Below are 24,357 nucleotides of genomic sequence, written 5' to 3' on the forward strand. Positions count from 1 at the left end.
GTGTAGGCTCCCCGCACACACAGGGGCCGGTGGGAAAAAGCCCAGTCAGAGAGAACAGCAGCGACCTGCTCGCTGCACGTCTGCTCTGGGGAGCAGTCCCAGGGCAGTCTGAGGGCTGCTGCCCCGTGCTTCCAAAGGCCTGGTGGGCAGCCAGCTGGGACACCACGGTGGCGATTGTGACATCACACAGGAAGAGCCTATTTGCTCCCCGCACGGAGCAGAGCTGCACTGGGAGCCCCTGCCCATGGGGCCCTTGAACCCAGCCCGGCGCCCATTCTGGCTCTCCCTGCCTTGCACCACCAAGGGCAAACCACACAGTTTCTAAAGGCAGATGTCGGGCCATGAAATCCCCAGTGCACACAGAATCACAGAATCACAGAATCACCAGGTTGGAGAGGACCCACTGGATCGTCGAGTCCAACCATCCCCATCAATCACTAACCCATGTCCCTCAGCACCTCAGTCCCATCCTCGTGCCACGAGAGGTTCCAAATATGGCTTTGTTTTTAACCAAATCACAGTGTTCGACGGCACCCGCGGGCGCGGTGGCTTCCAAGGTCCGTGTGAAGGGGGACACCACGATCTGCTCCGAGGAAGCTCTTCCAGCACCCCAAAAGCGTGGCCCTGGGGGGGGTCACCCCTCCTGGGGGGGGACAGCACGTGGGTTTTCTTGCGGTAGCAGCCGGGCGCGAGCAGCTCCAGGGTGAGCGCGGTGACGATGGCCGTGAGCCCCCAGACGCGGTGGGGGCCGTTGAGGAAGACGGGCAAGGTGTAGGCGTAGCGGCCGCCCGTGCGGAAGTGCGTGTAGCCCTGGTTCTCCTCACGCAGGAGGTGATCCAGGGGCAGCGTGAAGACCTCCTCCACCTCGTCGGGGTTGGGGGTCAGCGTTAGGTCCTCCAGAGGTCCCAGGTTGGCCACGATGGGAGCCACCAGCTGTCCCTGCCAGTCCGGGATCTCCCTCAGCTGCCCCCACACCGCGTCCTCCGGCAGCCGCAGCCCGAGCTCCTCCCGCGTCTCCCTCAGCGCCGTGGCCGCCGCGTCCCGGTCCGCCGGCTCCCGCCGCCCCCGGGGGAAGCTGACGTCGCCGCTGTGGGGCCCCGCGAGGCGGCGGGAGCGGAGGGTGAAGAGCAGCGTGGGGCGGCCCCGCAGCGAGCACAGCGGCACCAGCACCGCCGCCCCGGCCCGGCCCGCCCCGCGCAGCGAGGCCCGGCAGCGCCGCTCCCACAGCGGCCCGGGGGGCCACCGAGCGGCCCACCCCGCCGGCATCGCCCCGGGGACGCACCGGGCACCGCGGAGGGACTGAGAACCGCCCCCCCCCGCCGCCCCCTGGGACAGGGGAGGACTAGAATGAAATCCTTCCATGCATATACTCTGAGTGATGGGTGATAGGACAAGGGGGAACAGCCTCAAGATGCGCCAGGGCAGGATCAGACTGGGAATTCGGAAAAATGTTTACACTGGCAGGGTCATTGGGCACTGTCAGAGGCTGCCCAGGGAGGTGGTTGAGTCCCTTTACAGTTGGTTTCATTCATCTGGTTTGCCGTGAGCCCTTGGCACCGGGAGCTGGGGCTTTTACCCCACCCCAGATGGACTCTCAGCCCCCTGCAGGGTGGATGGAGCCCAATCCTGGCCCACTCACCCCTCTGATCCAGGGTTTTGGGTGAGAGCGCTGAGGCCCTGGAACAGGCTGCCCAGGGAAGCTGGGGCTGCCCCATCCCTAGAGGTGTTCATGCCCATTTGGATGGAGCCGTGGGCAGCGTCATGTAGTGGGAGGTGGCCCTGCCCATGGCAGGGGGGTTGGAAGTAGATGATCATTAAGGTCCCTTCAAACCTAAACTATTCTGTGATTCTAAGATTCTATGAAACCCCAAAGAAGAATCTTTGGGTCTGCACAACTGGTTTGGGGATAAAGCTCCGACAAGTCAAGGCTTATTGCATGGGAACCACAAGTAGAACCACAAGCAACTGGTGACATCATGTTTGTCCAGGACACTACGCACTTGGTCACCCCTGAGGACTTCACCGCCAGAAGCAGCGCTGAGCTTACCTTCCTCGCCCTCAGTGGCGTTTCCCTGCTCTGATGGTGTTGGAGCTTTTCTGAGCGTGAGATCCATTTCAAAGGGAAGTTGACAGGGGAGCAAGCCCCATGGCTTCGTCCCCACCATGTCCTACACATCCTGCCCCTCCTGCGACTTCGCGATGGACCAGGAACGCTGCTGACCGTGCTGAGAACACCCTCCGCATCCTGGGATTGCTGCTCTCAGCCCCCTCTCTCAGGAGCTCTGGGGGAATGCTCCTGGGACCCGGTTTATCCCCGCCAGCCAGGACAGCAGCTAACCTGGGCAGCTTTTAGTCCCAAACTAACCCACCCCAGGAAAAGGGAAATGAGGGAAGGTGAGGCTTGCAGCTTGGAAGCAACGTTTAATGAGCTTTAATGGGACTGAAAGAAAACAAGCAGCTCCAAGAAATTCCATTTCCAATCCCATGCAATGGCCACTGGATCCACGTACCCAGAGATGTTCAAAGTTGGAAAGGGAAACCTGATCGAGGAAGACGTGTCCTTACCCATGGCAGAGGGGTTGGAACTGGATGAGTTTTGAAGGTCTTTTCACCAGGGCCAGAGCCTTGCCAGACGCTCCCTCCAGCCACCTCCATGTTCTGCAGGGGTGTGGGAGTGGGAGTCGGACCCCGAGTAGCGATGAAATCTCAATGTGAGTATAGTCGTTCTCGTTTATTCATAAACACAACACTCCTTATATACTTTTCTAGCAGAGCACAGGCTAATAAAACAACTTACAATTGGTCCTACTGTACTGTCCATGCACCTTAAGTAGTTACAAGATTGGTTAAAAGATGTCAAGCACTCGAAGGGGGCTGGTACAATACTCCGGACGGACGTTTCAGGGACTTTCAGGCGCTGAGTTCTGGGCTTTTGTTATGCGCTTCTTCTATCAACATACCAAGGTCAGTTTTAAGGAGGAACGCCAGGCCCAGTCTCAAGTGTTAACCCTGGATTGTTCATTTCTATCAAATCAGCGCCATCCTTCCGCACGGGGGAGGTGTCAATCGTCACAGAGAGGCCAGTCTGTCCATCTCTTTTCAAGATGTTCACCTGGACATTATGGACTCGGACGTGCAGTTGGAGTCCTGGAGAAGCCTGACCCTGCAACCAGAACAGCAGCAATGAAGTGTGAGAGCGCGTTGGGAACGACACAACCGCTGACAAAGCTAGAAGTGTGAGCACTCGTGTGCCCAGGGCGTTCGATTTCAGCTAGAAAATGAGGCGCCTGTGAAGCAATGGAGAGAAGCCGGAGGCTTTCCCTGCCTGACCCAGGGGCCCCTCAGCATTGCGGAGCAGAGCAGAATCTGAACCCATCCCAGGCAGGGGCCAGCAGAGCCACGTCTCTGCCCAGGGGCTCTGCAGGGATGCCCAGCACCTGCGTCCCACCCCTGAAAAGGCGCTGTTAGGGAGGAGTGTGGGAGCAAGGACACTGGGGAGAAAATCCACCACCCGGCTGGGGCAGAGGATGCGGGCAAGATGGGGCAGAGGATGCGGTGACCCCACCATCCGCAAGGAACCCTTTCCTGGGGCTGCTGCCCAGCCCAGCCTCCTCCCAAAGCTGCAGGATCACCTTTTCCAAGGCCTCTGGGCCCATGGTCAGCTCAGCCCCATCTTCTTTCTGAAGCTTCAAAACTTGGCGATCCTCATAGCCAAACTCCCTGCAGGAAGAGGAAAGCGGATCTTGTCAGAGAGCGGCCCGTTCCCTCTGGGAGTGGGGGAGCTCAGCCAGAGGGGAGACCCCCGCCCTGTCCCTGCTGTGCCCGTGCTCCCCTTCCGCGCCAGACTGAGCAAAAGGGAAAGGAACCAGGGAAGGACGGGAGCCCCGGCTGAGAGGAAGATGACTGCAGGGAGCACGAGGTCGACTGACGCTCCTGCACAGAGCCAATTCCAGTCAGGAAACATCTCTTACCTCAGCTCCTCCAGGCCTTTTTCCACACTGACACTACTCTGTACCTGAAAGGGAAAAATGCTCCATTGGAGCTTCCCCTGCCAGAGCCACCAGGGCTTCCCAGGAGAGGCTTCCCTAGGAAGAGCCGGCAAAAGCTGCTGCTTTGGGCCACCCTGCGTGGCAGCTCAAGAGCCTCAGCTGGACCCTGGCAGCAACGCCTCCTCGCAGGACGTGCCGGCCCCACCGAAGTCACCCACCTCTGTGGACGTCTGGGACGGAACCGAGCGCCAGGTCCAGCCAAAACCGAAAACTGCAATTGCATCAAGAGATAGTTATCAGAGCGGGGTGGCCAGCGATCCCGGCAGGTGCAGTCTCCTGGCCGTGCCTGGGCTGGACGAGACAAGGCTGGGATCTCCAGGCGTGCTCAGTGCCCCAGAACCCAGCCCTGTTCCTCATCAGCGCTTGAGGGAGCACCCAGACCAGGCTCCATGCGCTGGGAGAGGCACCTCTCCATCGCTCCCCCTGCACGGCTCTCCCCTCCGGCAATCCCCAGCTGAGGCTTGGGAAGAGCTGCGCTCGTCTCTCGCGGACGGAGCGAGCCACGTGCTCCAGTGGCTGCAGTAGCGCCTCGGCCAGGACGCTGCTGGTCTGACTGGGAGGCCAAAAGCCAGTCCCAGGCGTGGCCGTGCTCAGGAAGCACGTGGGCCACATCCTGGTCCCAGAGGAAAGCTGGTATCCAGCACAGCTGGGTCGTCGCTTTCCCAGCTTTGCTCAGGAAAACTCACCAAGAAAGACAAGGAGCAGCAAGGCAAGGATTTTGAAGAGCTGCTTGTGGTGCAACACAGTCTCTTTCCTGCAAAAGAGGGAGTCGGGTGTCTGTCAAGGACCCAAGTCTTGGGTAAAGCCCTTCCAGGTGCATTTCCCTCCTGGGGCTGAAAACCTGCTGCTGGCAGCGAGGTGATGGAGCAGCATCCAGGAGGAAGAGGATTCCTGTCCACACCATTCCACACTGCCAGCAGCTCTGGCCCAAAGGAAGGGCTTCAGGAGCACCTTCCGAAAGCAAAGGGAAACAATGTGGGGAAGGGAAGAGGTATTGCAAATGAAGCCTGCTTTGCCACAGCCTCTCTGGGGTGGCCCTTGCTGTCGCTCTGGCTGGAAAGCAGGGCTCTTTTCCCTCGATGTCCCACAGATGTGACGCATGGGACTGTGTCTGCCGGGGGGCTCTGCTCTTGGCTCTCCTGGGGAACAGCCCCAGTACAAGCAGCGTCTGAGCTTCAGGGCCCAAACGGGAGCCCTGGGCTGCTGGCTGGAGAACACCCTCTGCTCTCCCCTGGGCTTGCACCAACCCTCAGACATCCCGTTTGTCACCCGCCCGCAGTAGGAATAGGTCGTACGTACACAGGAAAGAAGATGTTCCTCTGCCACATCCCCAGGGAGGTGATGGAACTAGACACTTGGCGTCGCATAGTGCAGGCTGGCCCTGGGCGAAGAAACCAGAGCAAAGTGAGTCCCATCTCCTGCGGTCTCTTCTCCAGGAAGCTCCCTGGAAGCGGGGAGGCGAGCACCGAGGGACGCCCTCCCTCTCTGGGGCCAAGAGCGAGGCAGCCTGCCCTTCTCCTGCCCCTGGGCCAGCCGGCCAGAGCTCAGGCTCAGCACAGCTCCCCAAGGTCCCCCCTGAGGACTTGACAGCAGCAGCGGGGCTGAGCTTACCTTCATTGCCCTCAGTGGAATTTTCCTCCTCTGATGGAGTTTTATTTTTTTGAAGCGTGAGCTCCGTTTCTAAGTGAACGTTCCTGGGGGAGGAAAAAGCCACGTTCTGGTTGTTCCCCAGCCCCGGGCTGTGGGAGCCGAGGCGGCAGCAGCAGCCAGAGTGGACACCCTTGCCAGAGCCGGGGCCATCCCGTTAACAGCGAGAGAGCAGCAGCCTGGGGGTTTGCAAGGCTCCCCCTTCTCCTTTCCCCATCCCTGGCTCCCCAGGAGCCCCTGCTGCCCCCGGCTCTGGGCCAGCAGAATGAGCCCGGCTGGCAGCCCAGCCCCAGCCCCTCCCGAGGGGACTTGGCCAGCCCAGGGCTTTGCTCCACAACCCCGCTGGCGGCTACCCTGCTGCTCTGCACCTCACAGACCGGGGTTCAGCCACAGCCCTGCCCCCAAACCGACCCCACAGCCTGGGCATGAACCCCCTGCTTCCTACCCATGGGCCTGCCTGCTCCTAAGGTTATAGGGGCATTGACCCCGAGAACCCCTCTGAGGAGCCTTTCTCTTTGCCATCGCGGCAAGTGTAGGCTCCCCGCACACACAGGGGCCGGTGGGAAAAAGCCCAGTCAGAGAGAACAGCAGCGACCTGCTCGCTGCACGTCTGCTCTGGGGAGCAGTCCCAGGGCAGTCTGAGGGCTGCTGCCCCGTGCTTCCAAAGGCCTGGTGGGCAGCCAGCTGGGACACCACGGTGGCGATTGTGACATCACACAGGAAGAGCCTATTTGCTCCCCGCACGGAGCAGAGCTGCACTGGGAGCCCCTGCCCATGGGGCCCTTGAACCCAGCCCGGCGCCCATTCTGGCTCTCCCTGCCTTGCACCACCAAGGGCAAACCACACAGTTTCTAAAGGCAGATGTCGGGCCATGAAATCCCCAGTGCACACAGAATCACAGAATCACCAGGTTGGAGAGGACCCACTGGATCGTCGAGTCCAACCATCCCGATCAATCACTAACCCATGTCCCTCAGCACCTCAGTCCCATCCTTGTGCCACGAGAGGTTCCAAATATGGCTTTGTTTTTAACCAAATCACAGTGTTCGACGGCACCCGCGGGCGCGGTGGCTTCCAAGGTCCGTGTGAAGGGGGACACCACGATCTGCTCCGAGGAAGCTCTTCCAGCACCCCAAAAGCGTGGCCCTGGGGGGGGTCACCCCTCCTGGGGGGGGACAGCACTTGGGTTTTCTTGCGGTAGCAGCCGGGCGCGAGCAGCTCCAGGGTGAGCGCGGTGACGATGGCCGTGAGCCCCCAGACGCGGTGGGGGCGGTTGAGGAAGACGGGCAAGGTGTAGGCGTAGCGGCCGCCCGTGCGGAAGTGCGTGTAGCCCTGGTTCTCCTCACGCAGGAGGTGATCCAGGGGCAGCGTGAAGACCTCCTCCACCTCGTCGGGGTTGGGGGTCAGCGTTAGGTCCTCCAGAGGTCCCAGGTTGGCCACGATGGGAGCCACCAGCTGTCCCTGCCAGTCTGGGATCTCCCTCAGCTGCCCCCACACCGCGTCCTCCGGCAGCCGCAGCCCGAGCTCCTCCCGCGTCTCCCTCAGCGCCGTGGCCGCCGCGTCCCGGTCCGCCGGCTCCCGCCGCCCCCGGGGGAAGCTGACGTCGCCGCTGTGGGGCCCCGCGAGGCGGCGGGAGCGGAGGGTGAAGAGCAGTGTGGGGCGGCCCCGCAGCGAGCACAGCGGCACCAGCACCGCCGCCCCGGCCCGGCCCGCCCCGCGCAGCGAGGCCCGGCAGCGCCGCTCCCACAGCGGCCCGGGGGGCCACCGAGCGGCCCACCCCGCCGGCATCGCCCCGGGGACGCACCGGGCACCGCGGAGGGACTGAGAACCGCCCCCCCCCCGCCGCCCCCTGGGACAGGGGAGGACTAGAATGAAATCCTTCCATGCATATACTCTGAGTGATGGGTGATAGGACAAGGGGGAACAGCCTCAAGATGCGCCAGGGCAGGATCAGACTGGGAATTCGGAAAAATGTTTACACTGGCAGGGTCATTGGGCACTGTCAGAGGCTGCCCAGGGAGGTGGTTGAGTCCCTTTACAGTTGGTTTCATTCATCTGGTTTGCCGTGAGCCCTTGGCACCGGGAGCTGGGGCTTTTACCCCACCCCAGATGGACTCTCAGCCCCCTGCAGGGTGGATGGAGCCCAATCCTGGCCCACTCACCCCTCTGATCCAGGGTTGTGGGTGAGAGCGCTGAGGCCCTGGAACAGGCTGCCCAGGGAAGCTGGGGCTGCCCCATCCCTAGAGGTGTTCATGCCCATTTGGATGGAGCCGTGGGCAGCGTCATGTAGTGGGAGGTGGCCCTGCCCATGGCAGGGGGGTTGGAAGTAGATGATCATTAAGGTCCCTTCAAACCTAAACTATTCTGTGATTCTAAGATTCTATGAAACCCCAAAGAAGAATCTTTGGGTCTGCACAACTGGTTTGGGGATAAAGCTCCGACAAGTCAAGGCTTATTGCATGGGAACCACAAGTAGAACCACAAGCAACTGGTGACATCATGTTTGTCCAGGACACTACGCACTTGGTCACCCCTGAGGACTTCACCGCCAGAAGCAGCGCTGAGCTTACCTTCCTCGCCCTCAGTGGCGTTTCCCTGCTCTGATGGTGTTGGAGCTTTTCTGAGCGTGAGATCCATTTCAAAGGGAAGTTGACAGGGGAGCAAGCCCCATGGCTTCGTCCCCACCATGTCCTACACATCCTGCCCCTCCTGCGACTTCGCGATGGACCAGGAACGCTGCTGACCGTGCTGAGAACACCCTCCGCATCCTGGGATTGCTGCTCTCAGCCCCCTCTCTCAGGAGCTCTGGGGGAATGCTCCTGGGACCCGGTTTATCCCCGCCAGCCAGGACAGCAGCTAACCTGGGCAGCTTTTAGTCCCAAACTAACCCACCCCAGGAAAAGGGAAATGAGGGAAGGTGAGGCTTGCAGCTTGGAAGCAACGTTTAATGAGCTTTAATGGGACTGAAAGAAAACAAGCAGCTCCAAGAAATTCCATTTCCAATCCCATGCAATGGCCACTGGATCCACCTACCCAGAGATGTTCAAAGTTGGAAAGGGAAACCTGATCGAGGAAGACGTGTCCTTACCCATGGCAGAGGGGTTGGAACTGGATGAGTTTTGAAGGTCTTTTCACCAGGGCCAGAGCCTTGCCAGACGCTCCCTCCAGCCACCTCCATGTTCTGCAGGGGTGTGGGAGTGGGAGTCGGACCCCGAGTAGCGATGAAATCTCAATGTGAGTATAGTCGTTCTCGTTTATTCATAAACACAACACTCCTTATATACTTTTCTAGCAGAGCACAGGCTAATAAAACAACTTACAATTGGTCCTACTGTACTGTCCATGCACCTTAAGTAGTTACAAGATTGGTTAAAAGATGTCAAGCACTCGAAGGGGGCTGGTACAATACTCCGGACGGACGTTTCAGGGACTTTCAGGCGCTGAGTTCTGGGCTTTTGTTATGCGCTTCTTCTATCAACATACCAAGGTCAGTTTTAAGGAGGAACGCCAGGCCCAGTCTCAAGTGTTAACCCTGGATTGTTCATTTCTATCAAATCAGCGCCATCCTTCCGCACGGGGGAGGTGTCAATCGTCACAGAGAGGCCAGTCTGTCCATCTCTTTTCAAGATGTTCACCTGGACATTATGGACTCGGACGTGCAGTTGGAGTCCTGGAGAAGCCTGACCCTGCAACCAGAACAGCAGCAATGAAGTGTGAGAGCGCGTTGGGAACGACACAACCGCTGACAAAGCTAGAAGTGTGAGCACTCGTGTGCCCGGGGCGTTCGATTTCAGCTAGAAAATGAGGCGCCTGTGAAGCAATGGAGAGAAGCCGGAGGCTTTCCCTGCCTGACCCAGGGGCCCCTCAGCATTGCGGAGCAGAGCAGAATCTGAACCCATCCCAGGCAGGGGCCAGCAGAGCCACGTCTCTGCCCAGGGGCTCTGCAGGGATGCCCAGCACCTGCGTCCCACCCCTGAAAAGGCGCTGTTAGGGAGGAGTGTGGGAGCAAGGACACTGGGGAGAAAATCCACCACCCGGCTGGGGCAGAGGATGCGGGCAAGATGGGGCAGAGGATGCGGTGACCCCACCATCCGCAAGGAACCCTTTCCTGGGGCTGCTGCCCAGCCCAGCCTCCTCCCAAAGCTGCAGGATCACCTTTTCCAAGGCCTCTGGGCCCATGGTCAGCTCAGCCCCATCTTCTTTCTGAAGCTTCAAAACTTGGCGATCCTCATAGCCAAACTCCCTGCAGGAAGAGGAAAGCGGATCTTGTCAGAGAGCGGCCCGTTCCCTCTGGGAGTGGGGGAGCTCAGCCAGAGGGGAGACCCCCGCCCTGTCCCTGCTGTGCCCGTGCTCCCCTTCCGCGCCAGACTGAGCAAAAGGGAAAGGAACCAGGGAAGGACGGGAGCCCCGGCTGAGAGGAAGATGACTGCAGGGAGCACGAGGTCGACTGACGCTCCTGCACAGAGCCAATTCCAGTCAGGAAACATCTCTTACCTCAGCTCCTGCAGGCCTTTTTCCACACTGACACTACTCTGTACCTGAAAGGGAAAAATGCTCCATTGGAGCTTCCCCTGCCAGAGCCACCAGGGCTTCCCAGGAGAGGCTTCCCTAGGATGAGCCGGCAAAAGCTGCTGCTTTGGGCCACCCTGCGTGGCAGCTCAAGAGCCTCAGCTGGACCCTGGCAGCAACGCCTCCTCGCAGGACGTGCCGGCCCCACCGAAGTCACCCACCTCTGTGGACGTCTGGGTCGGAACCGAGCGCCAGGTCCAGCCAAAACCGAAAACTGCAATTGCATCAAGAGATAGTTATCAGAGCGGGGTGGCCAGCGATCCTGGCAGGTGCAGTCTCCTGGCCGTGCCTGGGCTGGAGGAGACAAGGCTGGGATCTCCAGGCGTGCTCAGTGCCCCAGAACCCAGCCCTGTTCCTCATCAGCGCTTGAGGGAGCACCCAGACCAGGCTCCATGCGCTGGGAGAGGCACCTCTCCATCGCTCCCCCTGCACGGCTCTCCCCTCCGGCAATCCCCAGCTGAGGCTTGGGAAGAGCTGCGCTCGTCTCTCGCGGACGGAGCGAGCCACGTGCTCCAGTGGCTGCAGTAGCGCCTCGGCCAGGATGCTGCTGGTCTGACTGGGAGGCCAAAAGCCAGTCCCAGGCGTGGCCGTGCTCAGGAAGCACGTGGGCCACATCCTGGTCCCAGAGGAAAGCTGGTATCCAGCACAGCTGGGTCGTCGCTTTCCCAGCTTTGCTCAGGAAAACTCACCAAGAAAGACAAGGAGCAGCAAGGCAAGGATTTTGAAGAGCTGCTTGTGGTGCAACACAGTCTCTTTCCTGCAAAAGAGGGAGTCGGGTGTCTGTCAAGGACCCAAGTCTTGGGTAAAGCCCTTCCAGGTGCATTTCCCTCCTGGGGCTGAAAACCTGCTGCTGGCAGCGAGGTGATGGAGCAGCATCCAGGAGGAAGAGGATTCCTGTCCACACCATTCCACACTGCCAGCAGCTCTGGCCCAAAGGAAGGGCTTCAGGAGCACCTTCCGAAAGCAAAGGGAAACAATGTGGGGAAGGGAAGAGGTATTGCAAATAAAGCCTGCTTTGCCACAGCCTCTCTGGGGTGGCCCTTGCTGTCGCTCTGGCTGGAAAGCAGGGCTCTTTTCCCTCGATGTCCCACAGATGTGACGCATGGGACTGTGTCTGCCGGGGGGCTCTGCTCTTGGCTCTCCTGGGGAACAGCCCCAGTACAAGCAGCGTCTGAGCTTCAGGGCCCAAACGGGAGCCCTGGGCTGCTGGCTGGAGAACACCCTCTGCTCTCCCCTGGGCTTGCACCAACCCTCAGACATCCCCTTTGTAACCCGCCCGCAGTAGGAATAGGTCGTACGTACACAGCTAAGAAGGTGTTCCTCTGCCACATCCCCAGGGAGGTGATGGAACTAGACACTTGGCGGCGCATAGTGCAGGCTGGCCCTGGGCGAAGAAACCAGAGCAAAGTGAGTCCCCTCTCCTGCGGTCTCTTCTCCAGGAAGCTCCCTGGAAGCGGGGAGGCGAGCACCGAGGGACGCCCTCCCTCTCTGGGGCCAAGAGCGAGGCAGCCTGCCCTTCTCCTGCCCCTGGGCCAGCCGGCCAGAGCTCAGGCTCAGCACAGCTCCCCAAGGTCCCCCCTGAGGACTTGACAGCAGCAGCGGGGCTGAGCTTACCTTCATTGCCCTCAGTGGAATTTTCCTCCTCTGATGGAGTTTTATTTTTTTGAAGCGTGAGCTCCGTTTCTAAGTGAACGTTCCTGGGGGAGGAAAAAGCCACGTTCTGGTTGTTCCCCAGCCCCGGGCTGTGGGAGCCGAGGCGGCAGCAGCAGCCAGAGTGGACACCCTTGCCAGAGCCGGGGCCATCCCGTTAACAGCGAGAGAGCAGCAGCCTGGGGGTTTGCAAGGCTCCCCCTTCTCCTTTCCCCATCCCTGGCTCCCCAGGAGCCCCTGCTGCCCCCGGCTCTGGGCCAGCAGAATGAGCCCGGCTGGCAGCCCAGCCCCAGCCCCTCCCGAGGGGACTTGGCCAGCCCAGGGCTTTGCTCCACAACCCCGCTGGCGGCTACCCCGCTGCTCTGCACCTCACAGACCGGGGTTCAGCCACAGCCCTGCCCCCAAACCGACCTCACAGCCTGGGCATGAACCCCCTGCTTCCTACCCATGGGCCTGCCTGCTCCTAAGGTTATAGGGGCATTGACCCCGAGAACCCCTCTGAGGAGCCTTTCTCTTTGCCATCGCGGCAAGTGTAGGCTCCCCGCACACACAGGGGCCGGTGGGAAAAAGCCCAGTCAGAGAGAACAGCAGCGACCTGCTCACTGCACGTCTGCTCTGGGGAGCAGTCCCAGGGCAGTCTGAGGGCTGCTGCCCCGCGCTTCCAAAGGCCTGGTGGGCAGCCAGCTGGGACACCACGGTGGCGATTGTGACATCACACAGGAAGAGCCTATTTGCTCCCCGCACGGAGCAGAGCTGCACTGGGAGCCCCTGCCCATGGGGCCCTTGAACCCAGCCCGGCGCCCATTCTGGCTCTCCCTGCCTTGCACCACCAAGGGCAAACCACACAGTTTCTAAAGGCAGATGTCGGGCCATGAAATCCCCAGTGCACACAGAATCACAGAATCACAGAATCACCAGGTTGGAGAGGACCCACTGGATCGTCGAGTCCAACCATCCCCATCAATCACTAACCCATGTCCCTCAGCACCTCAGTCCCATCCTCGTGCCACGAGAGGTTCCAAATATGGCTTTGTTTTTAACCAAATCACAGTGTTCGACGGCACCCGCGGGCGCGGTGGCTTCCAAGGTCCGTGTGAAGGGGGACACCACGATCTGCTCCGAGGAAGCTCTTCCAGCACCCCAAAAGCGTGGCCCTGGGGGGGGTCACCCCTCCTGGGGGGGGACAGCACGTGGGTTTTCTTGCGGTAGCAGCCGGGCGCGAGCAGCTCCAGGGTGAGCGCGGTGACGATGGCCGTGAGCCCCCAGACGCGGTGGGGGCGGTTGAGGAAGACGGGCAAGGTGTAGGCGTAGCGGCCGCCCGTGCGGAAGTGCGTGTAGCCCTGGTTCTCCTCACGCAGGAGGTGATCCAGGGGCAGCGTGAAGACCTCCTCCACCTCGTCGGCGTTGGGGGTCAGCGTTAGGTCCTCCAGAGGTCCCAGGTTGGCCACGATGGGAGCCACCAGCTGTCCCTGCCAGTCTGGGATCTCCCTCAGCTGCCCCCACACCGCGTCCTCTGGCAGCCGCAGCCCGAGCTCCTCCCGCGTCTCCCTCAGCGCCGTGGCCGCCACGTCCCGGTCCGCCGGCTCCCGCCGGCCCCGGGGGAAGCTGACGTCGCCGCTGTGGGGCCCCGCGAGGCGGCGGGAGCGGAGGGTGAAGAGCAGCGTGGGGCGGCCCCGCAGCGAGCACAGCGGCACCAGCACCGCCGCCCCGGCCCGGCCCGCCCCGCGCAGCGAGGCCCGGCAGCGCCGCTCCCACAGCGGCCCGGGGGGCCACCGAGCGGCCCACCCCGCCGGCATCGCCCCGGGGACGCACCGGGCACCGCGGAGGGACTGAGAACCGCCCCCCCCCGCCGCCCCCTGGGACAGGGGAGGACTAGAATGAAATCCTTCCATGCATATACTCTGAGTGATGGGTGATAGGACAAGGGGGAACAGCCTCAAGATGCGCCAGGGCAGGATCAGACTGGGAATTCGGAAAAATGTTTACACTGGCAGGGTCATTGGGCACTGTCAGAGGCTGCCCAGGGAGGTGGTTGAGTCCCTTTACAGTTGGTTTCATTCATCTGGTTTGCCGTGAGCCCTTGGCACCGGGAGCTGGGGCTTTTACCCCACCCCAGATGGACTCTCAGCCCCCTGCAGGGTGGATGGAGCCCAATCCTGGCCCACTCACCCCTCTGATCCAGGGTTTTGGGTGAGAGCGCTGAGGCCCTGGAACAGGCTGCCCAGGGAAGCTGGGGCTGCCCCATCCCTAGAGGTGTTCATGCCCATTTGGATGGAGCCGTGGGCAGCGTCATGTAGTGGGAGGTGGCCCTGCCCATGGCAGGGGGGTTGGAAGTAGATGATCATTAAGGTCCCTTCAAACCTAAACTATTCTGTGATTCTAAGATTCTATGAAACCCCAAAGAAGAATCTTTGGGTCTGCACAACTGGTTTGGGGATAAAGCTCCGACAAGTCAAGGCTTATTGCATGGGAACCACAAGTAGAACCACAAGCAACTGGTGACATCATGTTTGTCCAGGACACTACGCACTTGGTCACCCCTGAGGACTTCACCGCCAGAAGCAGCGCTGAGCTTACCTTCCTCGCCCTCAGTGGCGTTTCCCTGCTCTGATGGTGTTGGAGCTTTTCTGAGCGTGAGATCCATTTCAAAGGGAAGTTGACAGGGGAGCAAGCCCCATGGCTTCGTCCCCACCATGTCCTACACATCCTGCCCCTCCTGCGACTTCGCGATGGACCAGGAACGCTGCTGACCGTGCTGAGAACACCCTCCGCATCCTGGGATTGCTGCTCTCAGCCCCCTCTCTCAGGAGCTCTGGGGGAATGCTCCTGGGACCCGGTTTATCCCCGCCAGCCAGGACAGCAGCTAACCTGGGCAGCTTTTAGTCCCAAACTAACCCACCCCAGGAAAAGGGAAATGAGGGAAGGTGAGGCTTGCAGCTTGGAAGCAACGTTTAATGAGCTTTAATGGGACTGAAAGAAAACAAGCAGCTCCAAGAAATTCCATTTCCAATCCCATGCAATGGCCACTGGATCCACGTACCCAGAGATGTTCAAAGTTGGAAAGGGAAACCTGATCGAGGAAGACGTGTCCTTACCCATGGCAGAGGGGTTGGAACTGGATGAGTTTTGAAGGTCTTTTCACCAGGGCCAGAGCCTTGCCAGACGCTCCCTCCAGCCACCTCCATGTTCTGCAGGGGTGTGGGAGTGGGAGTCGGACCCCGAGTAGCGATGAAATCTCAATGTGAGTATAGTCGTTCTCGTTTATTCATAAACACAACACTCCTTATATACTTTTCTAGCAGAGCACAGGCTAATAAAACAACTTACAATTGGTCCTACTGTACTGTCCATGCACCTTAAGTAGTTACAAGATTGGTTAAAAGATGTCAAGCACTCGAAGGGGGCTGGTACAATACTCCGGACGGACGTTTCAGGGACTTTCAGGCGCTGAGTTCTGGGCTTTTGTTATGCGCTTCTTCTATCAACATACCAAGGTCAGTTTTAAGGAGGAACGCCAGGCCCAGTCTCAAGTGTTAACCCTGGATTGTTCATTTCTATCAAATCAGCGCCATCCTTCCGCACGGGGGAGGTGTCAATCGTCACAGAGAGGCCAGTCTGTCCATCTCTTTTCAAGATGTTCACCTGGACATTATGGACTCGGACGTGCAGTTGGAGTCCTGGAGAAGCCTGACCCTGCAACCAGAACAGCAGCAATGAAGTGTGAGAGCGCGTTGGGAACGACACAACCGCTGACAAAGCTAGAAGTGTGAGCACTCGTGTGCCCAGGGCGTTCGATTTCAGCTAGAAAATGAGGCGCCTGTGAAGCAATGGAGAGAAGCCGGAGGCTTTCCCTGCCTGACCCAGGGGCCCCTCAGCATTGCGGAGCAGAGCAGAATCTGAACCCATCCCAGGCAGGGGCCAGCAGAGCCACGTCTCTGCCCAGGGGCTCTGCAGGGATGCCCAGCACCTGCGTCCCACCCCTGAAAAGGCGCTGTTAGGGAGGAGTGTGGGAGCAAGGACACTGGGGAGAAAATCCACCACCCGGCTGGGGCAGAGGATGCGGGCAAGATGGGGCAGAGGATGCGGTGACCCCACCATCCGCAAGGAACCCTTTCCTGGGGCTGCTGCCCAGCCCAGCCTCCTCCCAAAGCTGCAGGATCACCTTTTCCAAGGCCTCTGGGCCCATGGTCAGCTCAGCCCCATCTTCTTTCTGAAGCTTCAAAACTTGGCGATCCTCATAGCCAAACTCCCTGCAGGAAGAGGAAAGCGGATCTTGTCAGAGAGCGGCCCGTTCCCTCTGGGAGTGGGGGAGCTCAGCCAGAGGGGAGACCCCCGCCCTGTCCCTGCTGTGCCCGTGCTCCCCTTCCGCGCCAGACTGAGCAAAAGGGAAAGGAACCAGGGAAGGACGGGAGCCCCGGCTGAGAGGAAGATGACTGCAGGGAGCACGAGGTCGACTGACGCTCCTGCACAGAGCCAATTCCAGTCAGGAAACATCTCTTACCTCAGCTCCTGCAGGCCTTTTTCCACACTGACACTACTCTGTACCTGAAAGGGAAAAATGCTCCATTGGAGCTTCCCCTGCCAGAGCCACCAGGGCTTCCCAGGAGAGGCTTCCCTAGGATGAGCCGGCAAAAGCTGCTGCTTTGGGCCACCCTGCGTGGCAGCTCAAGAGCCTCAGCTGGACCCTGGCAGCAACGCCTCCTCGCAGGACGTGCCGGCCCCACCGAAGTCACCCACCTCTGTGGACGTCTGGGTCGGAACCGAGCGCCAGGTCCAGCCAAAACCGAAAACTGCAATTGCATCAAGAGATAGTTATCAGAGCGGGGTGGCCAGTGATCCTGGCAGGTGCAGTCTCCTGGCCGTGCCTGGGCTGGACGAGACAAGGCTGGGATCTCCAGGCGTGCTCAGTGCCCCAGAACCCAGCCCTGTTCCTCATCAGCGCTTGAGGGAGCACCCAGACCAGGCTCCATGCGCTGGGAGAGGCACCTCTCCATCGCTCCCCCTGCACGGCTCTCCCCTCCGGCAATCCCCAGCTGAGGCTTGGGAAGAGCTGCGCTCGTCTCTCGCGGACGGAGCGAGCCACGTGCTCCAGTGGCTGCAGTAGCGCCTCGGCCAGGACGCTGCTGGTCTGACTGGGAGGCCAAAAGCCAGTCCCAGGCGTGGCCGTGCTCAGGAAGCACGTGGGCCACATCCTGGTCCCAGAGGAAAGCTGGTATCCAGCACAGCTGGGTCGTCGCTTTCCCAGCTTTGCTCAGGAAAACTCACCAAGAAAGACAAGGAGCAGCAAGGCAAGGATTTTGAAGAGCTGCTTGTGGTGCAACACAGTCTCTTTCCTGCAAAAGAGGGAGTCGGGTGTCTGTCAAGGACCCAAGTCTTGGGTAAAGCCCTTCCAGGTGCATTTCCCTCCTGGGGCTGAAAACCTGCTGCTGGCAGCGAGGTGATGGAGCAGCATCCAGGAGGAAGAGGATTCCTGTCCACACCATTCCACACTGCCAGCAGCTCTGGCCCAAAGGAAGGGCTTCAGGAGCACCTTCCGAAAGCAAAGGGAAACAATGTGGGGAAGGGAAGAGGTATTGCAAATAAAGCCTGCTTTGCCACAGCCTCTCTGGGGTGGCCCTTGCTGTCGCTCTGGCTGGAAAGCAGGGCTCTTTTCCCTCGATGTCCCACAGATGTGACGCATGGGACTGTGTCTGCCGGGGGGCTCTGCTCTTGGCTCTCCTGGGGAACAGCCCCAGTACAAGCAGCGTCTGAGCTTCAGGGCCCAAACGGGAGCCCTGGGCTGCTGGCTGGAGAACACCCTCTGCTCTCCCCTGGGCTTGCACCAACCCTCAGACATCCCCTTTGTCACCCGCCCGCAGTAGGAATAGGTCGTACGTACACAGCTAAGAAGGTGTTCCTCTGCCACATCCCCAGGGAGGTGATGGAACTAGACACTTGGCGGCGCATAGTGCAGGCTGGCCCTGGGCGAAGAAACCAGAGCAAAGTGAGTCCCATCTCCTGCGGTCTCTTCTCCAGGAAGCTCCCTGGAAGCGGGGAGGCGAGCACCGAGGTACGCCCTCCCTCTCTGGGGCCAAGAGCGAGGCAGCCTGCCCTTCTCCTGCCCCTGGGCCAGCCGGCCAGAGCTCAGGCTCAGCACAGCTCCCCAAGGTCCCCCCTGAGGACTTGACAGCAGCAGCGGGGCTGAGCTTACCTTCATTGCCCTCAGTGGAATTTTCCTCCTCTGATGGAGTTTTATTTTTTTGAAGCGTGAGCTCCGTTTCTAAGTGAACGTTCCTGGGGGAGGAAAAAGCCACGTTCTGGTTGTTCCCCAGCCCCGGGCTGTGGGAGCCGAGGCGGCAGCAGCAGCCAGAGTGGACACCCTTGCCAGAGCCGGGGCCATCCCGTTAACAGCGAGAGAGCAGCAGCCTGGGGGTTTGCAAGGCTCCCCCTTCTCCTTTCCCCATCCCTGGCTCCCCAGGAGCCCCTGCTGCCCCCGGCTCTGGGCCAGCAGAATGAGCCCGGCTGGCAGCCCAGCCCCAGCCCCTCCCGAGGGGACTTGGCCAGCCCAGAGCTTTGCTCCACAACCCCGCTGGCGGCTACCCCGCTGCTCTGCACCTCACAGACCGGGGTTCAGCCACAGCCCTGCCCCCAAACCGACCTCACAGCCTGGGCTTGAACCCCCTGCTTCCTACCCATGGGCCTGCCTGCTCCTAAGGTTATAGGGGCATTGACCCCGAGAACCCCTCTGAGGAGCCTTTCTCTTTGCCATCGCGGCAAGTGTAGGCTCCCCGCACACACAGGGGCCGGTGGGAAAAAGCCCAGTCAGAGAGAACAGCAGCGACCTGCTCGCTGCACGTCTGCTCTGGGGAGCAGTCCCAGGGCAGTCTGAGGGCTGCTGCCCTGCGCTTCCAAAGGCCTGGTGGGCAGCCAGCTGGGACACCACGGTGGCGATTGTGACATCACACAGGAAGAGCCTATTTGCTCCCCGCACGGAGCAGAGCTGCACTGGGAGCCCCTGCCCATGGGGCCCTTGAACCCAGCCCGGCGCCCATTCTGGCTCTCCCTGCCTTGCACCACCAAGGGCAAACCACACAGTTTCTAAAGGCAGACGTCGGGCCATGAAATCCCCAGTGCACACAGAATCACAGAATCACAGAATCACCAGGTTGGAGAGGACCCACTGGATCGTCGAGTCCAACCATCCCCATCAATCACTAACCCATGTCCCTCAGCACCTCAGTCCCATCCTCGTGCCACGAGAGGTTCCAAATATGGCTTTGTTTTTAACCAAATCACAGTGTTCGACGGCACCCGCGGGCGCGGTGGCTTCCAAGGTCCGTGTGAAGGGGGACACCACGATCTGCTCCGAGGAAGCTCTTCCAGCACCCCAAAAGCGTGGCCCTGGGGGGGGTCACCCCTCCTGGGGGGGGACAGCACGTGGGTTTTCTTGCGGTAGCAGCCGGGCGCGAGCAGCTCCAGGGTGAGCGCGGTGACGATGGCCGTGAGCCCCCAGACGCGGTGGGGGCCGTTGAGGAAGACGGGCAAGGTGTAGGCGTAGCGGCCGCCCGTGCGGAAGTGCGTGTAGCCCTGGTTCTCCTCACGCAGGAGGTGATCCAGGGGCAGCGTGAAGACCTCCTCCACCTCGTCGGGGTTGGGGGTCAGCGTTAGGTCCTCCAGAGGTCCCAGGTTGGCCACGATGGGAGCCACCAGCTGTCCCTGCCAGTCCGGGATCTCCCTCAGCTGCCCCCACACCGCGTCCTCCGGCAGCCGCAGCCCGAGCTCCTCCCGCGTCTCCCTCAGCGCCGTGGCCGCCGCGTCCCGGTCCGCCGGCTCCCGCCGCCCCCGGGGGAAGCTGACGTCGCCGCTGTGGGGCCCCGCGAGGCGGCGGGAGCGGAGGGTGAAGAGCAGCGTGGGGCGGCCCCGCAGCGAGCACAGCGGCACCAGCACCGCCGCCCCGGCCCGGCCCGCCCCGCGCAGCGAGGCCCGGCAGCGCCGCTCCCACAGCGGCCCGGGGGGCCACCGAGCGGCCCACCCCGCCGGCATCGCCCCGGGGATGCACCGGGCACCGCGGAGGGACTGAGAACCGCCCCCCCCCGCCGCCCCCTGGGACAGGGGAGGACTAGAATGAAATCCTTCCATGCATATACTCTGAGTGATGGGTGATAGGACAAGGGGGAACAGCCTCAAGATGCGCCAGGGCAGGATCAGACTGGGAATTCGGAAAAATGTTTACACTGGCAGGGTCATTGGGCACTGTCAGAGGCTGCCCAGGGAGGTGGTTGAGTCCCTTTACAGTTGGTTTCATTCATCTGGTTTGCCGTGAGCCCTTGGCACCGGGAGCTGGGGCTTTTACCCCACCCCAGATGGACTCTCAGCCCCCTGCAGGGTGGATGGAGCCCAATCCTGGCCCACTCACCCCTCTGATCCAGGGTTTTGGGTGAGAGCGCTGAGGCCCTGGAACAGGCTGCCCAGGGAAGCTGGGGCTGCCCCATCCCTAGAGGTGTTCATGCCCATTTGGATGGAGCCGTGGGCAGCGTCATGTAGTGGGAGGTGGCCCTGCCCATGGCAGGGGGGTTGGAAGTAGATGATCATTAAGGTCCCTTCAAACCTAAACTATTCTGTGATTCTAAGATTCTATGAAACCCCAAAGAAGAATCTTTGGGTCTGCACAACTGGTTTGGGGATAAAGCTCCGACAAGTCAAGGCTTATTGCATGGGAACCACAAGTAGAACCACAAGCAACTGGTGACATCATGTTTGTCCAGGACACTACGCACTTGGTCACCCCTGAGGACTTCACCGCCAGAAGCAGCGCTGAGCTTACCTTCCTCGCCCTCAGTGGCGTTTCCCTGCTCTGATGGTGTTGGAGCTTTTCTGAGCGTGAGATCCATTTCAAAGGGAAGTTGACAGGGGAGCAAGCCCCATGGCTTCGTCCCCACCATGTCCTACACATCCTGCCCCTCCTGCGACTTCGCGATGGACCAGGAACGCTGCTGACCGTGCTGAGAACACCCTCCGCATCCTGGGATTGCTGCTCTCAGCCCCCTCTCTCAGGAGCTCTGGGGGAATGCTCCTGGGACCCGGTTTATCCCCGCCAGCCAGGACAGCAGCTAACCTGGGCAGCTTTTAGTCCCAAACTAACCCACCCCAGGAAAAGGGAAATGAGGGAAGGTGAGGCTTGCAGCTTGGAAGCAACGTTTAATGAGCTTTAATGGGACTGAAAGAAAACAAGCAGCTCCAAGAAATTCCATTTCCAATCCCATGCAATGGCCACTGGATCCACGTACCCAGAGATGTTCAAAGTTGGAAAGGGAAACCTGATCGAGGAAGACGTGTCCTTACCCATGGCAGAGGGGTTGGAACTGGATGAGTTTTGAAGGTCTTTTCACCAGGGCCAGAGCCTTGCCAGACGCTCCCTCCAGCCACCTCCATGTTCTGCAGGGGTGTGGGAGTGGGAGTCGGACCCCGAGTAGCGATGAAATCTCAATGTGAGTATAGTCGTTCTCGTTTATTCATAAACACAACACTCCTTATATACTTTTCTAGCAGAGCACAGGCTAATAAAACAACTTACAATTGGTCCTACTGTACTGTCCATGCACCTTAAGTAGTTACAAGATTGGTTAAAAGATGTCAAGCACTCGAAGGGGGCTGGTACAATACTCCGGACGGACGTTTCAGGGACTTTCAGGCGCTGAGTTCTGGGCTTTTGTTATGCGCTTCTTCTATCAACATACCAAGGTCAGTTTTAAGGAGGAACGCCAGGCCCAGTCTCAAGTGTTAACCCTGGATTGTTCATTTCTATCAAATCAGCGCCATCCTTCCGCACGGGGGAGGTGTCAATCGTCACAGAGAGGCCAGTCTGTCCATCTCTTTTCAAGATGTTCACCTGGACATTATGGACTCGGACGTGCAGTTGGAGTCCTGGAGAAGCCTGACCCTGCAACCAGAACAGCAGCAATGAAGTGTGAGAGCGCGTTGGGAACGACACAACCGCTGACAAAGCTAGAAGTGTGAGCACTCGTGTGCCCAGGGCGTTCGATTTCAGCTAGAAAATGAGGCGCCTGTGAAGCAATGGAGAGAAGCCGGAGGCTTTCCCTGCCTGACCCAGGGGCCCCTCAGCATTGCGGAGCAGAGCAGAATCTGAACCCATCCCAGGCAGGGGCCAGCAGAGCCACGTCTCTGCCCAGGGGCTCTGCAGGGATGCCCAGCACCTGCGTCCCACCCCTGAAAAGGCGCTGTTAGGGAGGAGTGTGGGAGCAAGGACACTGGGGAGAAAATCCACCACCCGGCTGGGGCAGAGGATGCGGGCAAGATGGGGCAGAGGATGCGGTGACCCCACCATCCGCAAGGAACCCTTTCCTGGGGCTGCTGCCCAGCCCAGCCTCCTCCCAAAGCTGCAGGATCACCTTTTCCAAGGCCTCTGGGCCCATGGTCAGCTCAGCCCCATCTTCTTTCTGAAGCTTCAAAACTTGGCGATCCTCATAGCCAAACTCCCTGCAGGAAGAGGAAAGCGGATCTTGTCAGAGAGCGGCCCGTTCCCTCTGGGAGTGGGGGAGCTCAGCCAGAGGGGAGACCCCCGCCCTGTCCCTGCTGTGCCCGTGCTCCCCTTCCGCGCCAGACTGAGCAAAAGGGAAAGGAACCAGGGAAGGACGGGAGCCCCGGCTGAGAGGAAGATGACTGCAGGGAGCACGAGGTCGACTGACGCTCCTGCACAGAGCCAATTCCAGTCAGGAAACATCTCTTACCTCAGCTCCTGCAGGCCTTTTTCCACACTGACACTACTCTGTACCTGAAAGGGAAAAATGCTCCATTGGAGCTTCCCCTGCCAGAGCCACCAGGGCTTCCCAGGAGAGGCTTCCCTAGGATGAGCCGGCAAAAGCTGCTGCTTTGGGCCACCCTGCGTGGCAGCTCAAGAGCCTCAGCTGGACCCTGGCAGCAACGCCTCCTCGCAGGACGTGCCGGCCCCACCGAAGTCACCCACCTCTGTGGACGTCTGGGTCGGAACCGAGCGCCAGGTCCAGCCAAAACCGAAAACTGCAATTGCATCAAGAGATAGTTATCAGAGCGGGGTGGCCAGTGATCCTGGCAGGTGCAGTCTCCTGGCCGTGCCTGGGCTGGACGAGACAAGGCTGGGATCTCCAGGCGTGCTCAGTGCCCCAGAACCCAGCCCTGTTCCTCATCAGCGCTTGAGGGAGCACCCAGACCAGGCTCCATGCGCTGGGAGAGGCACCTCTCCATCGCTCCCCCTGCACGGCTCTCCCCTCCGGCAATCCCCAGCTGAGGCTTGGGAAGAGCTGCGCTCGTCTCTCGCGGACGGAGCGAGCCACGTGCTCCAGTGGCTGCAGTAGCGCCTCGGCCAGGACGCTGCTGGTCTGACTGGGAGGCCAAAAGCCAGTCCCAGGCGTGGCCGTGCTCAGGAAGCACGTGGGCCACATCCTGGTCCCAGAGGAAAGCTGGTATCCAGCACAGCTGGGTCGTCGCTTTCCCAGCTTTGCTCAGGAAAACTCACCAAGAAAGACAAGGAGCAGCAAGGCAAGGATTTTGAAGAGCTGCTTGTGGTGCAACACAGTCTCTTTCCTGCAAAAGAGGGAGTCGGGTGTCTGTCAAGGACCCAAGTCTTGGGTAAAGCCCTTCCAGGTGCATTTCCCTCCTGGGGCTGAAAACCTGCTGCTGGCAGCGAGGTGATGGAGCAGCATCCAGGAGGAAGAGGATTCCTGTCCACACCATTCCACACTGCCAGCAGCTCTGGCCCAAAGGAAGGGCTTCAGGAGCACCTTCCGAAAGCAAAGGGAAACAATGTGGGGAAGGGAAGAGGTATTGCAAATAAAGCCTGCTTTGCCACAGCCTCTCTGGGGTGGCCCTTGCTGTCGCTCTGGCTGGAAAGCAGGGCTCTTTTCCCTCGATGTCCCACAGATGTGACGCATGGGACTGTGTCTGCCGGGGGGCTCTGCTCTTGGCTCTCCTGGGGAACAGCCCCAGTACAAGCAGCGTCTGAGCTTCAGGGCCCAAACGGGAGCCCTGGGCTGCTGGCTGGAGAACACCCTCTGCTCTCCCCTGGGCTTGCACCAACCCTCAGACATCCCCTTTGTCACCCGCCCGCAGTAGGAATAGGTCGTACGTACACAGCTAAGAAGGTGTTCCTCTGCCACATCCCCAGGGAGGTGATGGAACTAGACACTTGGCGGCGCATAGTGCAGGCTGGCCCTGGGCGAAGAAACCAGAGCAAAGTGAGTCCCATCTCCTGCGGTCTCTTCTCCAGGAAGCTCCCTGGAAGCGGGGAGGCGAGCACCGAGGTACGCCCTCCCTCTCTGGGGCCAAGAGCGAGGCAGCCTGCCCTTCTCCTGCCCCTGGGCCAGCCGGCCAGAGCTCAGGCTCAGCACAGCTCCCCAAGGTCCCCCCTGAGGACTTGACAGCAGCAGCGGGGCTGAGCTTACCTTCATTGCCCTCAGTGGAATTTTCC

At 60.4% G+C, this 24,357-nt stretch overlaps 2 protein-coding genes, 3 long non-coding RNA genes and 3 pseudogenes across 5 annotated transcripts in view; 1 reads left to right on the plus strand and 7 right to left on the minus strand.

Annotated features, from left to right (window-relative positions):
* CSRP1 (cysteine and glycine rich protein 1) overlaps window positions 1–24,357 on the plus strand; it is a 269,990-nt gene that overhangs the window by 174,261 nt on the left and 71,372 nt on the right. The gene's annotated exons all lie outside the window — the stretch shown is intronic.
* LOC138730755 (mitochondrial coenzyme A diphosphatase NUDT8 pseudogene) lies at window positions 413–1,266 on the minus strand (annotated as a pseudogene).
* Window positions 2,409–3,705, minus strand: LOC138730660 (uncharacterized). Its single transcript, XR_011339067.1, has 2 exons — window positions 3,633–3,705; window positions 2,409–3,163 (listed from the first exon to the last, which is right to left on the minus strand). It is a non-coding gene; the product is annotated as an uncharacterized lncRNA (long non-coding RNA).
* On the minus strand, window positions 4,145–7,484 carry LOC138730756 (uncharacterized). The gene is made up of 5 exons (XM_069876242.1): window positions 6,730–7,484; window positions 5,661–5,788; window positions 5,319–5,430; window positions 4,457–4,602; window positions 4,145–4,260 (listed from the first exon to the last, which is right to left on the minus strand). Exons 1-5 carry the CDS (start codon window positions 7,482–7,484, stop codon window positions 4,145–4,147), a joined length of 1,257 nt encoding a protein of 418 aa, XP_069732343.1.
* On the minus strand, window positions 12,858–13,711 carry LOC138730757 (mitochondrial coenzyme A diphosphatase NUDT8 pseudogene; annotated as a pseudogene).
* LOC138730659 (uncharacterized) lies at window positions 14,854–16,150 on the minus strand. Its single transcript, XR_011339066.1, has 2 exons — window positions 16,078–16,150; window positions 14,854–15,608 (listed from the first exon to the last, which is right to left on the minus strand). It is a non-coding gene; the product is annotated as an uncharacterized lncRNA (long non-coding RNA).
* Window positions 19,093–19,937, minus strand: LOC138730758 (mitochondrial coenzyme A diphosphatase NUDT8 pseudogene; annotated as a pseudogene).
* On the minus strand, window positions 21,080–22,376 carry LOC138730658 (uncharacterized). Its single transcript, XR_011339065.1, has 2 exons — window positions 22,304–22,376; window positions 21,080–21,834 (listed from the first exon to the last, which is right to left on the minus strand). It is a non-coding gene; the product is annotated as an uncharacterized lncRNA (long non-coding RNA).

This window comes from Phaenicophaeus curvirostris, chromosome 24 (assembly GCF_032191515.1).
Source record: "Phaenicophaeus curvirostris isolate KB17595 chromosome 24, BPBGC_Pcur_1.0, whole genome shotgun sequence".
In the NCBI taxonomy this organism is placed as follows: domain Eukaryota; kingdom Metazoa; phylum Chordata; class Aves; order Cuculiformes; family Cuculidae; genus Phaenicophaeus; species Phaenicophaeus curvirostris.